Raw genomic sequence first — 18,425 nt, forward strand, 5'->3', positions numbered from 1 at the left:
GTGCCCCAAGGATGGAACTAAGGTCAGCAGTGTTGGCAGCCAGCGCCTTTACCTGCTGTCTCACCTTACTGCTCCCAGTTCTTTTTTAATGTAGAAATTCCCATCTCCTTTTCTAAATACTATAATATTCAGGGCTTATGAAGGGTAAATAATAAGAGAGCTGAGTTCTTTCTGTACAGAGGTCTTCTTCTGCAGTTGGACTAATTTGGGTACACTGAGTGGAAGTGCAGACACTTGTCAGAGAAGATGGCTGCATATTATATAAGTCAGGTTTCATGCTGGTTACCCACTCTTTGGAGTTAATATGAAGCTGACCAACAGTTATCCGTTGTAAACAAAATAGAAATAAATAAGAGGACTAAAATGAAACAGGCTTAGGATTCAGACCATATATATACACGGTCATGTCACTCACTGGATGTGTAACCCTGAAGAAGTCACTGCAGTTTCTTATCTACCGCGTCCTGTCTTACACCTGCTCTGTGTGCTGCTTTCTTGCAGTGTCTTCAGAATGTGTAATTTATTTTTATCGTAGACATTTGTTTAAATTAATACTATCTTCTCCCTTCTGTAGCCGGTAGCTCTAAAAAAATTCTGTTAACTGTGTTCTTGTCTACACTCCTTTCCGTTGATCAGGTATCTTTTAAAATGTCAATTTTTGTTGCCCTGTTTTTCTAGAGCCCATCTATTGGTGAAACTTAAAGCAGAATCTGAACTTATGAGCCTGTGAGATGGCTCAGTGCATAAAGGTATTTGGCACTAAGCCTGACAAACCAAGTTCCAACCCTAGGCCACATGTGGTAGAAGGAGAAAACTGATTCTCATGAGTTATCTTCTGATTTCCACATGCATAACCATGGCACATATGTGTCACCTGCCCTCACCCCATACCAAATAAGGAGATGTAAATAATTTTAAGCCTCTAAACTCATTAATTATGACCTGGTAGAGATAATCTGCATAACTTGATTTCAGTCATGTGCCTCAAGGGCAAGGGATGAGTTGGGTGAGTGTGGTGAGTGATATTGTCTCTTGGATGTCCTGGAAATGTGTGAAGCTACATTTTTATCATTTCAGTCTTCAGGAGGCACTCTTTATTGGTAGGGGACAGACCAGAGTTGTTTCTTTAATGTGTTATCCAGCTCCAGTGCTATCATAGGGACTGGATCTGGCAGGTACTTAAGAAATTCTGAGATTGGTGTAGGGCCTACTCCATAATGCTGTGACATAGACACAGGTTTGTAAAGTACAGGGACATGCAATAAAGAGTCCTTAACAAACAGTAGCTGTTGCTGAGCTCTTTCTGTTCAGAGGAGAGGGTGGGTGCTATAATTTTTCATAGGACACGGTTTAGAGAGTCGGCAGAAGAGATGCATTTCCCCCTCTCCATTCTAGTGTGAATGAATCTTGAATCTGATTTGAGGAGGTCTTGACTCTGGGGTTCAAGAGGACTTTGGCAGGCTCTAGAATAGCTGTTCTCAGCTTATGGGTCCTGATCTCTTGAGGGATTGTTGAACGACCCTTTCTAGGGTCGCCTAAGACCATTGAAAACGTCAGATATTTACATTACAATTCATAACAGTAGCAAAATTACAGTTATGAAATAGCAACAAAATTAATTCTATGATTGGGGGTCACCACAACATGAGGTAACATATCAAAGAGTCACAGCATTAGGAGGGTTGAGAATCTCTGCTCTAAAAAGCCTGTCTGGTACCTCTCTTTAGAGTCCAGGTTCGGGGAAACAGCAGAGACAATCAGAACATTGGTTTTGTATCTGTTTCCCGCCCCTCAGCGCCTCTTCAGAAAAAGGGGGCGGGGGCAGCGCTCTCCCCGCCTCCTTTCCTTCCTTTCTCTGTTCCTCCCTCCCTCCCCGCCCCTTCACTGAGCTTCTGTGTCTTTGCTGCCGCCCTATGTGGGCCTGAGTGTGCTGCGCCTCAGGAACTGGGTGGCTGCGCTTCAGCGCTTAGCCGAATCCAGCCTGTCAGGCTGGTTCAGCCCGGGCTTTGTCCCAACTGCTGAGCAGGGAGAGGTGCGGCTCTGCGACAGATACACAAGATCATCAGAGATGCTGGGCCCCGCACCCACCGCCAGGTAATTCTGGCCTTCCCTGGGCCTGGCATAGCTAGACTGAGCTGGGATAGTAGGAGCGGGTGTCTTGCTGCCTTCTGGGAAAGGGAATGGGAAGAACATTACATTCCACTTATTTTAAGAATTCTTAATGAGGGAAGGGCCTGGCGGTGTAACATTGAGATAAGCCACTCAGGGCTAGGCCTGAGTGGTATTGGCTAGGGAAGGTTATGAAGGGGAAGCTGGATTTTTGGGGAACTGCATGCCTCAGGGGCCCCACTCCTTTGTAAGCATGCTTCTGCTTGGTGGCCAGGGTGATGCTTTTCTGTGCTGTGGTTTAGCTGCCTGTTTACTGGACCAGGGATACTGTTCTCTGGTTGGAGACATAGTGAAGATAGGAGACCCCCCTAGCTGTTTCTGTTTAGGGAGTCTCTGTGAGCCTTAGTTTCCTTGTTTGAAGAGAAGGTCTTAACATTGTTTGTAACTGCTGCTTTCCTAGGCTGTAAAATTACCTTGGAAAGGTGAGCTAGATTGAGGAGCCAGCTTTCCATATGCATCTTGCTGGTCTCTTTAGAACCAGTGACTTCAGGACAAGACTGGCTTAAAGTGCTGATGCTTATGTTGGGGCTAGATATGCTGAGTGTAGGATGTGGGGTTGAGAAGAAAGAAACAGGTGAAAGGATGCTATCTTTTTCTTTTTTTTTTTTTTTTTTTTTCTGAACTGGCCAATTCTTTGATTTTTAGACTACTGCTATAAACTAGGCTGTCTTTCTCTGGTGCACTGTTATTGATCTACTAAGTAAATGACAGACCTTGAGACTATGTAATATCTTAATCACTGTGATTTCTTCCCTTATTATCTGGCACCAAGAAGTACAAACACGAGCCTGTGTTGATTATGTTGGACCTTTCTCATCTTGGTTTCAGAGGAGCTAGGCACTTCTTCTGGTAATCCTTCCTCTCCTTCCTTTTTTCCTGCCTCCTCCTGCTGGTGGGCTTTCCTTGCCTGTCCCCTCACCTGTTTTCCTATCTCACTGGTTTCCTTTCCTCTCCTTGACCGCATACTTTCCACTTCTTGTCTCTTTTCCCTCAAAAACCAGACTTTATTTTTTTCTTTCTTCTTTTTTGTTTCTTCCCTGGATCCTCTTCCTCTTGGTTAAGCTCTCTTCTCTTTTATTTTTGGAATTTTTTTATTGTGCTTTCTCATGGTTTTAAGTTGCTGGCTTGGAGGGACCTTTGCTGTGATGTTTTTAAGGTCCAAACATTCTAGTTTCCTTGTTTTTGGCTTAAGCTTTGTTTTTTTTTTAAGTGTCAGACCTTCCCCTTACTGCCCTCAAGCTGTGTTTTTGGGGCTTCCCATTAAGTTCTTCCTGGATTTATTTCCCATCTTTTTCCTTGAGAGCCAAGGCAGAATGTGGGCAGAAGGAAAAAGTCATGATAGGAGCAAGAGTGTGAAGGCTTGAGCTGGAGAACAAGTACAAGTACAGCTAGTGAAGAGACCTCGCTGAGAGTCCTTCATTGAGATAGGGGCTGGGAGATAGCCAATTACCAGATGGCTCAGTGGGATAAGAGAAGAAGGTGAGGTTGTGGGGCAAGAGTGCTCTTTTGAAGAAGAAGCTGGCTTTGGCATCAAGATGGAGGTTGTTTGAGGTAAGGGTAGCTGTGGAGGGAAAGATTTATAGGATATATAAAGGTATGTAAAGGATGTGTAACCATATAGGTTAGTTGTTTCCCCCTCCTGATGGTAGGCTTTTTGAAGAGGTTTATTTTTGCTCTGTATCCTCCCCCCTTGGGCAATGTCCTAAAGTGGGAGAGTGAAAGGGGAAACAGAGATGAGACTGACAGGGTTATTGTTTCATTGACACTGACTAACTAATATATGCAATGTATGTGCATGTGCATATGCATGTACACACACACACACACACATACAGAGACACACACACACACACAGTATCGATGTGGTATCATCCATTAGTAACTGTTCTTTCTGGCTGGTGAGAACACTTGCCACCAAGAATGATGATCTGAGTCCTATTCCCAGGTACCATATAGTGGAAGGAGAGACTTATTCCTATGCGTTGTCCGGATATGTGAGCCATGGTGTGTGCTCACGACTATCCTAGCACATACCTATATAAACAGATGTAATTTTAAAAATAAGTTTTCTCTCAGTCATTTATAGTGTATTAGCTATGGTGCTGGTTTCTGGGTAATGTCGGTTTTAAAAGGAGATAACTTAGATTCATTTGCTGTGTTCAGATGCAGGTCATGGGGTGTGGACCCTCGTGTGGTAGTGTAAAAGGAAGCTATGATAGTGTAGTGGAGGAAACAAATCAGTGGCAGGGCTGGATTGTAAACTCAAGTCTTCTTTAACTGTGATATGAATTTACTTAGAGCATGTTATCTTGTGATATTATGTGCATGTTGTATGTAAAGAATTTTGTTTTTTCTGTCTTTGGTACTAAAGTGTAGATATTAATGAAGTAGAAAAACAAATTTACATGTGGTAATTATTATGCCCTGGTCAAACAAATTCTCAGTACCTTGGAAGGAAGCAGACTTTTGTCCCTGTTCATTTCTGGCTGCAGGCCATTTAGGTGACTCACTGCTGAGCACCCTTTCTGAGTTATTTGATCCCTTTCTCTTCCCTCTTTTCTTATATTCAATTTTTGGCAGAAGATAGAGTCCAGAGACCAGATAGGCTAGGTGTTTGCTTCACAGACTTCTGTAAGATAAGAATATAACACCCTAAGGGCTGGTGAGGATCCAGCGAGGCAATGGATGCACGAACACACTCTGTGCAGTGATCTTTCAGTATTCCTGTCACTGTCCCTGGATGCATTCTTAAACACCTAAGAAGATGCTCAGATGCTGTAGCCCAGAAGTCCAAGGATGCAACTGAGAAACCTAGATTGTGTCTCAATTCTTGAGGAATAAAAGAAAAGGAAGGAATATATAGAAGAAGCTTTTAGGATTGATAATTGAGCTTCATGCTGAAAATGGAGGTCAACTGGTAATATAGTGCTTTATTCATCATGTCAGAGAGATGGTAGGGGCTAGTATAAAAGATTTCATTTTGAGTGACTGCTTATGATAAGTAGACAAATAGAAAAGAAAGTAATTGGGCTGGAGAGATGGCTCAGTGGTTAAGAGCACAGACTGCTCTTCCAGAGGTCCTGAGTTCAATTCCCAGCAACCACATGGTGGCTCACAACCATCTGTAATGAGGTCTGATGTCCTCTTCTGGTGTGTCTGAAGACAGCTACAGTGTACTCATATAATAAATGAATCTTTAAAAAAAAAAAGAAAGTAATTAAGGTCAAATCTTCACTTAATGATTCTAGTTACTTGGTTTCATATATTAAAATGAAAGATATTTATATTGTTAACTAATTTTATAAAAAATAAAAAATATGACCCTGGAGAGATGGCATTGGCTGCTTTTCCGGAGAATCTGGGTTCACTTCTCTGTAATTGCAGCTCACAACTGTCTTGTTACCCAGTTGCAGGGGTTCTGGCACCCAAATGCAGACATACATGCAGTCAAAATACCGATGCACATAATAAATTTTTTTAAAAAAGCAAAAAATTACAAGTTTGTACTTAATAAATAGCTATATTTATTCTTAATCGGCAAAAATAAACTCTAAAGTCACCTCTTAAGCAAGTAAGTCTTCCTTTGGGGCTCGAGAGATAGCTCAGTTGTAAAGAGCACTGGATGCTCTCTCTGAGGTGCTGAGTTCAATTTCCAACAACCACATGGCAGCTCACAACCATTTATAGTATGATCTGATGCAGATAGATAAAATGTGTGTGTGTGTGTGTGTGTGTGTGTGTGTGTGTGTGTGTGTTTGTAAAAATAAATAGTATCTATAACAACTTTTTTTTTTTTAAAGAAAGCCTTTCATTACTGTTAGGGCCTCTCTTCTGGATTTATGCAGCATCTCTCTGCACTCAGTGGTGGCACTTGCTGTTGATGTCTTGTTATGTGGATCCTATATCTTTTCCTCCTGCTAGGCTGCATTTATTGGCAGGCAGACTCGGAGCCTAGTAAATTTAAGAGCCAGCTGAGTGCCTTTTTAGTTACTAGATATATGTTAGTAAATAAAACAAACTTATTTGCTACTGTTTATTAAGGAAATGTATAATTGAGTATAATTAAAAATTGTGGTAGTTGCTGTGATAATCAAGAGCACCTTTTGATCATGCTAAGTCTGTGAGACAGCTGCCACTCTGACCAGTACCTGCAGCCTAACAGAAGTTTAGGTAGAATTGACTGCCAGATAGAGAGCTGTTCGGTCAAAAGGTTAAAAACTTGGTGTTATCATCAACAAAGGTGGTATGTGAGGGCCTTCGGGCTGGGTGAGGTCATCTTGGGGAGAGTGGATTGTATGAGTCAAGGGGTCTGGAGTCTTGGATATATGAAAGATACTGATGGAAGTGTATACAGAAGGGAGAAAAGAAGGCAGAAAGATAGAAGGGAAAGAGAATCCAAAACAGTAGAGTATGTAAAAGAGAACCGAGGTTAGCTATAGTGACTGCTGATGAGAAATTAAACAAGAAAAGGACAGAAAAGTGGCCATAGATTTTTCAAAATGGATATGATTGGCAATCTTGACAAGAATACTTTTGGTGAAATAGGATGGATGCTGCTTGGCACAGAGGGGAAGGGTGTGGAGACAGTACTGTAAATATTAATAGTTCTTTTGAGAAGCTCTGCTTCTGAGGACAAGCAAAGACACAAGTGGTGTTTGGAAGAGGACGATGGTGTCAGAGGACAGTTGTGCGCACATGTGTAGGATACTGTATAATGTTTTTATATTTTTCTAATATTTCTTGGGTCAGATAAAAGGAAACATTTACTTAGGATTTTGAGTTTCCTTTTTCTTTGCTATGCTACATCAATTTCTAAACTCTTTGGCTCTACTTTTAAGATAAATGTACCTTTTTAAAAATGGTTTATCAGGCAGGGTTTCTGTTTGTAGCCCTGGCTATCCTGGACTCACTCTGTAGACCAGGCTGAGTTCGAACTCAGAGATCCTCATGCCTCTACCTCCCCAGTGGGATTAAAAGTATGCACCACCACCACTTGGCTCTCAACTAAGAACCACTGAGCCGTCTCTCTAGCATTTGTCATCTTATTTCTTCAGGTCTTGAGTGTTTCTTCCTCAACAAGTCCTTTCCTGGTCAACCCTGGTTTCATACTTAACGCACACACGTGTACTTGACACTGTTTTATTTAATTGCTTATTTTTTGTCTGCATCTTTTCTAGACCCATAATTTCTGCAAACATAGGAGTTTTGTTTTATCCAACTAGATTAGTCTATTACATTGTAAGTACACAACAGGCTTTGTTAAATGGCAGCACAGCAAATGACTGACTATATCAGAGGAAAGCTTGGTGTAACTGAAAGGTCATTCCAGGGAAGAAGTCAGGCAAGAAAAGAGTATAGGGAAAAGACGTTTTTGAGGGAAGAAATGACATCATGATTTCGTTGTAACTGGAAGCAAGAAGAATATGGTTGAATATGTAGGGAGGCATGTAGTTGTGGGGGTGGAAACTAGAGTTTTCCTGAAGAGATTTTTGTTTTCTTTTTAAAAATAAGCCCACCCACTTAGGGGGTGAGGTGTGGGAGATCATATAGTGTCATACTGGAAAATAATTATAACTTTGAAATGAAAGCATTAACTAGATTTTATAGTGTTCTCTGAGACAATGCTGCTTCAGTCTATAGAAACCTTTGGGAGATAGTTGAATTTTGCTGAGGGAAAGGCAGACTCTGTGTGTGTGGGGGGGGAGGGAGGGATGTGGGCAGGGAGGGAGAGGGAATGTGTATACTATGTGGGTCACAGAGATCAAACTCAGGTCATTAGACTTGCCAGTATGTCTTTCTTTACCTCTTAAGCCATCTCTCTGGGTTTGGGTAATTTTGAGAGACTGACTAGGCAAGGAGAGAAGCCAAGATGAGGATTGTAGGGACTGGTAAGTAGTTTATTAGAGCTTGGAGTGAAGTTTCAGAATTTTAGTGGAAATTCTTGAACTAGTTAGCTATTGTGTTTCGAGTGTACGTGGTTCATTTATAATGTTAAGTTGTTTATATTTGGTGGTCAGACCCTGGGTATGATCAAATGGGTGTTGGCTAACTTCTGCCTGAGGTAAGAAAATGGAGTGAGCAGCATGTGGACAGGGACATCACTGTGGTTGTCGGACAGCATAGTGGTGACAAGTCAGAAAGTGAGTGAGTGACTAGGAAATCAGCGCTAAGAGCACAGCCATGTGACAGCAGCCAGCATAGTCACGCACACACTTGAAAAAATAAATAGCATTGAAAATTAAGGATAAAGTCTGTAGGATGAATATGAAAGAAAAGACAGCCTCCAGTTTCTCTGGGTCAGGTAGGGGCTGCAGTTGCAGCTAGAGAAGTCAGCTTGGGTGATAGGCAGGTCTCTTTTAAGGCTAGCATGCAAAAGAGCTAGCCAATGACAAATAGAAAGTTCCATCAGAAATAGAAGAACAGTTTGAATCAGGAAAGGAATGTTAAGAGTTAGGAAGGTATGTGTGTCTGTGTGTTGTGTGTGTGTGTTCTAAGTACATAAGTACAAGGTTTTTTAAGTCTTGTTTGTTTTGTTTTTCAAGACAATATTTCTTTTATGTAGCTCTAGTTGTCCTGGATCTCCCTCTGTATACCAGGTTGTCCTTGAACTCAGAGATCCACCTGCCTCTGCTTTCAGAGTGCTGGGATTAAAGGTGTGTGCTACCACAGCCCAGTGAATTTCATCTTTTACTTAAAATCTCTGCCATTTCCATATCCTTGTTGCCTCTCTTTTCTCTTAACTTTAGGAAGGTTCTCAGCATAACCCTCTGTCTCATTCTGTCTCAAATTATCATTAGTGTCTAAAGAGTACTTTTAAGATAATCAAAATAATTAAGAAAGTAGTCATGCCCTTATAAATATTTAAGTTAGTAATTTTAAGTAAATTATATACCCTGGTAAGTTTCGGATTCCTTTAAAGATGTGGCATTGTCTGACTCTCAGAAGCCTTCCAGTTTATTCCACCAAGCTAGATTATCTTAGAAAGTGGACTCTTGCTCATTACCTGAGGTGCTCCATGTCTCTACTGGGTCACGACCATGGAGACAAAGAAATTAATCATAGTTTTGTCCCTTGAGTTATTCCTTGTCTAGTGACCATAAGAAGTGAAGATGAAACAACATTGTTTCATAGAAGTGTGAATAAAATGCAGTTAAATGTAGTAAAAAATATTTAATAAAACCCTGGCTCGGAGTTTCTTCCTGCCTTAGACCACTTCCCAGAGGAAAGACACACACAACCATGTACTTTTACATATGTCTTAGGTAGCACAATAGCGGGGCAACTGCCTATTGTCCATGCTGTTAGGGTCCATTTTCCTACTGATAACTCTGAGTTACTACTTTTTTTTTTAATTAATTAATTAATTTATTTTTTTGGTTCTTTTTTTTCGGAGCTAGTGACCGAACCCAGGGCCTTGCGCTTCCTAGGCAAGCGCTCTACCGCTGAGCTAAATCCCCAACCGAGTTACTACTTTCTGATTTCTGTGTTCCATCTGGGCTGCTCTTAACTCCAATTGGCTGGCCCACATGGCCACTTTATTATGGCTCAACTATCTCATTGTGCATCCTCCTGCATATCCTTCCTCTTCCATGGCAGCTTCTTTATGCTTCTCTTCCTCAAGTCTGGGAAACCTAAACCCTGCCTCTGTGTCTTCTCCCTAGCTATTGGCTGCTGGCTTTTTTATTTATCAATCAGAATTAACTGAGGTCAGGGTTCCTCAGTGTCTTACATGTTCACCCTCTAGTCTTTGGGGCAAACAATTTTGGGGAACCCAAATTAGTATTAGAATACAAGCAGCGTTAGGCCAACCCTCTACAGATGGGTTTTGAAGGAGGGTAAATAGAGGCTTCTTCAAAAGTTTCTTAGAGGAAGTGAGTCCAGTTGAGCCTTGAGGAGTGAGTAGGAGTTTGCTAGGCAGACACATTGAGGCATCTTAGGCAGATAGAACTAGAACGATGCAGGTGAAGGTGGGAATATGAAAGTGTACTGATGGAATGATGGGTTTGAGGAATGGTATAGGCAAAACTAGAGACAGATGGGGAAGAAACAGAAATTTGTTAGACAACTTTTTGTATCAAGCAGCATGTTAGGTGCTGTCTCTTAAAAAGTTTTTGTTATAACTCTAAAGTAGTCTTGTTTGCATTTTACATAAGAGTTAATGGAGCATCAGAAATTAAAGTAGCTTTAAACCACCTACAGTTTCTTTCCTGCTGCCCCAGCAGTTGCTTTCTTGTTGCTATACTAGAGCAAGTAGCTGGCTGGAGGCTGCACAGTGGGAGTGCCTTTGACGCATTAGAAGGGCATCTCTCAGCAAATTCAAGGCTACAGTATTCCAGGTTCCTGCCAAAGCAAACCTCTTGGCACGATTTAATTAAAGATCAGATTCTAATATTCAGGCACCAAGGGCATACTGTACTCCTCAGGCCTGAGTGTTGGCCATGTCATTATGCAGCTGCTCTGGGTTGTTCAAAGTTAGAAATGTGGTTGGGATGTGGAGTAGGTCTTATTTCTTCTTCCTGTCCCTCCTTCATTTTGTTGACTAATTTATTGTAAACTTCTAGCATTTCTTTAACTGTGCTGGGAATTGGCCTCAGTCCTTCTACTGAACTCTATTTCCACCACCCTCCTTCTTTTATTTAAATAGTGACTGAGGGACTATCTGGAAAGTGCATTAGAGGGACTGGTGAGGTGGCTTAGTGGGGAAAGGCACTTATTAAACCGGATGTTCTTAGTTTAATCCTCAGGATCCACACAGTAAAAAGAGAATGGATTGTTATACATTCCCCTCTGACATGCCCATGCATATAATACACAAGCATGTGAACACGTGCTAAACAAACAAACAAACAAACAAACAAATGTAATAACATTTTTAAAAAGTAAATTAGAAGTCACGTAGTATATTCCTTTGCTTCTAGAGGTAACTGGCATGTGGTGCGGTGATCACACAAATATTTTTTTGGGTTCTTGGGTCTTGTGCTCACCGTGTGCATATTGTGGGTGACTGGCTACATCTCTGAAACTGTGCTTCTTTTTATTTGTTTCATTGTTCTATTCCCAGTACCTAACATGGCCTAGAAAAATGATGCCTAACAAGTAGATTTCTAAGCTTTTTATAAATTCTGAAGTGTGATCTAGTGTTAGAGGTTATTAAAATACCTGTTCCAAAGAATGGCTGAAATCTTATGTGTAAAGGTAATTTACCCAGCTTGTTCTCCAGGGAAATTGTTTCATAGGATTTCAGCAACTCACCTGGGAAAGGTAAAGGACTGTCTCAAACCCTAAGCTCCATGTTGTGAGCTCAAGACATCCCATAATTCTCAGTGCAGGTGGATAGCAGCTTGTCTTTTCCTTTAGGTAATATCTCTTTTCCCATTGTAGTTTCTCTGTAGCCTTGTTCTTTAATCAACAGCTTTTCGTTTTGTTTTGTTTTGTTGTTGTTTTTTTTAAACCTGAGGCATTTACTGTCCAGATATAGAACTGCTTAGAAAAGTCTGTTTTTTTTCTGAATATATGTGAGGCAGAGCACAGTAGGTCCACTAACTCCTGGTTTGTTTGTTTTTTTTTCCTTAAAAAATTGTATTTTAAATTAACATTCCCTCCCTTCTCTTCCTCCCTTCCTTTCTTTGTGATAGACTCTTGCTACATAGCATTGTCTGGCCTCAAATTTTCAGTTCTCCTGTTTTTTGTGCTTGAATTGCAGGTGTATGCTTGTGTGTTTGCCATGTTCTTATATGTCAGTTCACAGTATATGCAAGCACATACACATGTGGAGGCCAGAGGTTGACCTTGGGTTTTCCTTGGCCATTTCCTACTTTATTTACTGAGGTCTCTCCATGAACGTGGAGCACAGTACTGCAGCTAGCTTAGCTAGCAGGTTTCTCTGGGGTCTCAGCTTCACTGGAGTGATTGTAAAACAGAGAAGAACTTATGTGTGGACACTTTTCAGAGGAGGTGAATGGTGTGGACGAGGCTGCTTTTGAGGTTATAGATATCCTACTGTTGGTGGATTTCAAGTATAGTTGGGATGACCCAGATGGCATCATGCATTACAAGGTTTCAGACATTAGATTGCAGTAGAGTTTATCTACCCACTAATAATTCTCTTAAACATGATAAAGTGGCCAAGAATGGAGAAAACTGTGGTGAAGCTTTCCTGTGGTAATCCTGTGTTGTGGGCCTAAGTGGGAGTTACATTCAATAAGGCTGCTGGCGAAGGGCCTGGGAGGCCAGGGAGGGAGAGCCTGGTTAGGTATAAGGTAGCTGGGAGAGTATAATTTTGGAACTGGCAGCCTAGAGTAGGAGGGCATTGCCAGCTGAGACACTGAATGCTCTCTTGGAGGAGCTAAGGGGCCTGAGTTCTAGGAGCTGGAGAAGGCAAAGAGGTCATCAGGGGAGTGAAAGTAGAAGAAAGAAATAAAATCTAGCAACCCAGCTAGTCAGTTCAGATAAACAGATCCTTGGTTTTGATGTCATTTGTTCAAAAAGGAAAGGAATAATTGTTTTGTCAAAGGTTGGTCAAGATGAATTTTAAAAATATCCAGTTGAGGGGCTGGGGATTTAGCTCAGTGGTAGAGCGCTTACCTAGGAAGCGCAAGGCCCTGGGTTCGGTCCCCAGCTCCGAAAAAAAAAAAAAATATCCAGTTGAGTTTGACTTTAAAAAGTTAACTAAGGAGCCTGGCAGTGGGGGCACAAGCCTTTAATCCCAGCACTTAGGAGCCAGAGGCAGACAGATCTCTGAGTTCAGGACCAGCCTGGTCTACAGAGGGAGTTCAGGACAGCCAGAGAATTTGTCTACAAACAAACAAACAAACAAACAAACAAACAAACGGTTAAGTTTTTTTTGGGGGGGCAATCTCTCGTCATTGCATTGACGTGGGGCCTGCTCGACTCCTTCCCCTTCCTTGTTCTTTTTCTCTCTCTTTCCAATGTCATTAAGAATATATAGTGAGGGCTAGGTGTGGTGGCATACACTTTTACTCTCAATACTTAGGAGGAGAGACAGGCAAATCTCTGAGGGTTTGGGGTTAGCCTGGTCTACATAGTGAGTTCCAGCAGAGCCACATAGTAAGACACTCTTTCGAAAAACAAAACAACAAAAAAGGAGAATATTTTGTGAGCTAACAGGCAGTATAGCTTAGTGGTAACACTTAGAGTTCATCTCTAGCACATTAAAAAAAATAATGAGTGTATCATGTGAGACATAAATTGAATGTGGATAGCCTTAGTTTGTAAGGCCAATTGGTGTCCTACTATAAAGGACTTTTAATTTTATCTCTACTAGTAAATTCCTTTCAAGACAGCATATATCTGTCTTTCTGTAAACTGTATATTAACTTGTATCTACTATAAGTTAAAAAGGCAAGGTACTGTTGGTCTGCAAACATGACTCCTGGGAAAGTCATCTGTAAACAATTAATAATACAAAGAAATGTGATAACCTGGAAATAGGCACATTGCCTTGGAGCATAGAGGAAAGGGCACCTGGCTCTTTGGAGGCCAGAACATTTTCTAAAGGCAGCATAGAAACAACAGAATTAATCCTCAAAGAATGGATGATAGGAAAATGGGCAGATGAAACATCACGTGTGAAGGGATGGAGGTGTGAAAGTTATGGCATAAAGACATTAAAGAAGTTGGTTTAGCTATACTGTAAAAGGAGTTAAAATGAGTGGAGGTATGGAAAATGAGACTGGTGAATGGGCCTGCTCAGGTAAGAGAGAGCCTCTTGAAGAAGCTAATGGCATTAGCTTTTACTCTGACATGCCAGCAAAGGATTATAAAATAGAGAAATGGTGCGCCTTTAAATTTTACTGATAGACCCTGGAGGAGCTGATGAGGAAAAAACAGTGTGAAAGAAGTAGATGTTTTCCATTTACTAGACAATATTAAAACGACTTGAATAGAACTTTCCAAGTTTAGAAAAGCCACTACTTTTATTGACTACAGTGTTCTCTCCGAGTTCTCTCTGTGTCTAATCCTTTTGATTATTAGAATGGCAAACGTACTGCATTTTAAAGCATTGGTTTCTGAAGCAATGGCATTCAAACTTGGCTGGCACTGAGCTTACTTATTTTCAAAATACAGAATTTTAGCTTTACCCAGACATACTAAATCAAAGTTTATGGTTGTCAAGCCATGGCAATCATATTTCTAAAAGTGCCTGGTGATTATTATGTAGTTTTGGGAAGGTTTTAATTCCTAAAGCATTATTGTATCTAATTCCAAGGAGACCTTTTTCTGGGTAGTTGTGATTAAAGATAGAATTTTCTACTATTACATGAATTACATGAAGGAAAAATATAAATTCTGGACACATTCATATTTATCTATGGTCAAGAACAAGAACATTCTAAGGCACTAATGCCTGTTTTCATTAAAGCCACTTGTTGGTATATCGTGGGGATTTTCCTCTTTTAAATTTATTCTGTGTTTGGAGGAGGGATATCCAGAAGAACTGGCACATGGGCAGCATCTTTCTTGTGAAGGACCAAAAGGTATAAGTACTGTAAGTTTGTGGGCATATGGTCACTACTCTGCCAGTGTGACCTGAAAGAGGGTATAGGTAATATGTAGATGCATGAATGTTGTTTGGTCCTGGTAAAGTGGCCGCAGAAACAGAAGTTTCACTGACAGTTGGCAGTAGTCTCATCTGTTTAGGGAAAGACAACTTGCCTAAAGTTAGAAAGTTAAGTGTTATCCGCAAATTCAATGTATGGAATGCTGCTGGAGGTGTAGTTAATCTTTGTGTAGATGAATGAGTGGAACTGAAAAAGCTGTGGGATTTCTCAACATCTAGTAAGTGTTACTGGATTTCCCACTGATTTTTCACCTGGTCCATGCCTGCTTTTCAACTACATCATGGTGTATATATCTATTCTATAGGCTCTGGGGGGAGAGACTGGGTTACTAGTAACATCGGGATTACTGACTGAAGTGGCTAGTAATATTCATGACAAGTGCAGAATGGATGTATAATTTTAATTTTAAAACATTTAAAGTATGTAATTACTTGTGCTAAAAAATAATATGAGTGTATTATGTTTTTCTTTTGATTCTAGTAGCTGCTGCTGCTGGTGGTGACAATGTCAAATAACGGCTTAGACGTCCAGGACAAACCCCCAGCCCCTCCGATGAGAAACACCAGCACTATGATTGGAGCTGGCAGCAAAGACCCTGGAACCCTAAACCACGGTTCCAAACCTCTGCCTCCAAACCCAGAGGAGAAGAAAAAGAAGGACCGGTTCTATCGATCCATCTTAGCTGGAGATAAAAGTAAAGTATTTTGTTGATTTTTATCATTTGTGTGCTTTAAGAAGACAAAACAAAGCAAATCAGCTTTTCTCCTCGGAGTAGTCTGAGTAGAAGGTCTGTCCGTCCCTGACTTAATTCCCCTTCAATATCTTTTATTTTCTTGTTAACATGTCCTGCCTTCCTAGAGTGGCTAAAGCTGAAACTGACTCGTTGCTCAGGACTATATTTGAACAAAAGTTTTAAGAATAATTTTGCTCTTGCCAGCTTTCAGACAAATTGAAAATATTTGTGTGTATCTATTTCTTTTCCTTTTTTAATTTTTAAAAATGTTTATCAAATCATAAAACCTAAGGACTTTTGAAGTATCTTTGGAAATTTCTTTTTCCCAGATTGCTTTTACTTGGAATTACTGCCTTTGCAAATTTTGATTGCCTTATTTTTTGTCTAGGCTTTTGGTCCCATACTCAAGATTTGGGGATTTAGAGTTAGTAAAAATAGGAATGAATGGTTGAGCAAAGGAGGCAGAGATAAGTAGGACTCACTGTGAATTTAGTCTGAGGAAGACTTACTAGGCAGCCTCATTTCCTCTTGTTTTTAAAGACTAGCTCTCACTCTGTATCCCTGGCTAGCCAGCCACAAATGCATGACAGTCTCCTGCCTTAACTTCCAAGAGGTGAGATTATGCCCACCTTTCATTACCCTCTTATTAATAAAACTTGAAAGAAGAAAAATTAAAATCTTGATGAATCTGAAAAAGTCACTGACATCTTTATAGGAAAAAAAAGTGGGAACATCAAAGTTTGAGTGTCACCATAGATGACTTTTGCCTGATACTAACAATGCTAACGTAGGCTGGGCAGTGGGAGCACATACCTTTAATCTTAGCACTCGGGAGGCAGATGCAGGTGGATCTCTGAATTCGAGGCCAGCCTGGTCTTCAGAGTGAGTTCCAGGACAGCCAGGCTATACATAGAAACTGTCTTGAAAAAGAAAAGGAAAAGCTAACTTGATGACTGCTCATCTTAGGTAAAGTTCTCAGTTGTCCACCCAGGGCTCTTTTTGTAGTGAGGCTTTCTATCTTGGAAGTACAAGCTTCAAGGTCAGATGCATCTGATTTACCACCATCAAAAAGGGAACTGCAAAACAAGAAGCAGCTTTCTGAAATTATAACAACACAGAAAGAGCTACTATAACTTAACTAAAAATCAGGCAACTCGGTTTAAAAATAGGCAAAGGATCTGTGTAGACATTTCTCCAAAGGAGAGAGACGGATGGAAAATTAGCATATGAACAAATGTTGTTATCAGTTACCAGGGAAATACAGATTCACACCACCACACACTAGGATGGCTATAGCAAAAGAGCTGGATGCTATCAAGTGTTGGTGAGATATGGAAATATTTGAGCCTCATAATTGCTGGTAGGAATATAAGATGATATAGCCTCAGGGAATGTATTCTGGCAATTCTTTGGATGCTTAAATGTAGAGAAATGTTACTATCCAGCATTTCCATCAAAGAGAAACAATGCTTTAGCCTCATTTTTCATGATACCCAAAGTCAGAACCATCTAATATAAAAATAAAATATAACATTGATATAATGAAATAGTATTTGTTTTTTTTTTTAAAAAAGTCCTAAGCCATATTACCTCTATTGGTGAACCTTGAAATATGTTGTTAAGGAAAAGACCCAGTCATAATGGTCACATAGTGTGTGGCTCCATTCACGTGAAATGTCTAGAAATGTAAATTCCTAGATAAAAGGCATGTTAGTGGTTGCCTAAAGATGCAGAGTAGGATGGGATTAAGGGAAGGGGTGATGACTAAGAGATGGGGAATTTCTTTTTGGGATGATCAAAATGTCTTAGATTGTGGTATTGTTTGTCCAGCCCTGTGAAAATACTAAAAGCTCAATTTACTTTATAGGTGAATTATAATAGTATGTAAATTATTATCAATAAAGTTGGTGTGTGTGTGTGTGAATGTGTGTGTGTGCCTGCCTGCCTGTGTGGTGTATATGCCTATGTCAGTAGTGTGTTTATGCACCCGTAGAGGTCAGAGGAGGACACTGGTACACTACTGTATTCCATTCCACTTTATTCCCTTGCGAAAGGGTCTCTTACTGAAGTTGGAGCTAGGTGGACATTCCGCAAGCCCCAGCAGTCCTCTCTTTCTGTCCCGCCAAAATCCTCCACATTGTGGGGTTACAGATGTACCCTGGGCATCCTTGTGTTTTAAATGGATACTGGCGATTTTAACTTCTATCCTTATTCTTACATCCTTACCCACTGAACTGCTACCCCAGCCTCTATTGTTTGCTTTTAAAGAAGATTCCCATCTAAAACAGGATAGAAACAGCACCTTCAAACATCATTGCAACCAAAGACTAGTTTAATTTTCCAGGAATCTGGATACCTAGGTAGTAATCTTGCTTCTTTCACAAGCTGGATACCATGCCCCATTTTTGTCAGTAACTTCTCTGTAGACTTCAGTGCTTTCATCTTAAAAATGAGAGCCAGAGCAGCAGTTCTTTTTAGCTCCTACCCTATATTTATATAGATGAGCTATGTGTCCGGCTTGTCTGTGTCGGTGGAAAGAAACCAGGACATTGTGAGGTATTTTTATTGGTGATAGAGCTGTAGACCTGGAGGTTCTTCTGGAGTTCCCTTAGGCCAAATTTGGTCTGAAAAATTAATCTTATCCTCAAGATCAAGTCTGCATCTTTATAGGTTGAAAACCTAGAGGTGGAGAACAGTTACAGGAAATTTTTGCAAGCCTGTATTTTATTTTATAGCTATGAATTTTCTATAGATTCCCTTAGCACATTGGTTTTACCCTGGCTTTAAGACCCTGTTGACTATTATTAATAATGTATATCAAGATGGAAAAAATGGCTGAGTTTCTTCCCTTGTTTGGAATCTTAGTTTCGGCTAGCAATCTGTTACTTCCCTGAAAGATGTATAACAGGACTAGCCATCTTTAACATGCTCTGCCTTTATAT

The 18,425-nt window shown here is 40.5% G+C and overlaps 1 protein-coding gene across 10 annotated transcripts in view; it reads left to right on the plus strand.

The window, feature by feature from the left end:
* Pak1 (p21 (RAC1) activated kinase 1) overlaps nucleotides 1-18,425 on the plus strand; it is a 114,863-nt gene that overhangs the window by 47,403 nt on the left and 49,035 nt on the right. For 4 of the 10 annotated variants that reach the window (XM_087551554.1, NM_017198.3, NM_001439938.1 and 1 more), the window contains 1 exon segment: nucleotides 15,231-15,444. In XM_087551554.1, the coding sequence (XP_087407680.1) occupies nucleotides 15,255-15,444 (190 nt within the window). In that variant the 5' untranslated portion in view covers nucleotides 15,231-15,254. 10 annotated transcript variants of the gene reach the window in all.

Source organism: Rattus norvegicus, chromosome 1, assembly GCF_021556685.1.
Source record: "Rattus norvegicus strain SHRSP/BbbUtx chromosome 1, alternate assembly SHRSP_T2T, whole genome shotgun sequence".
In the NCBI taxonomy this organism is placed as follows: Eukaryota; Metazoa; Chordata; class Mammalia; order Rodentia; family Muridae; genus Rattus; species Rattus norvegicus.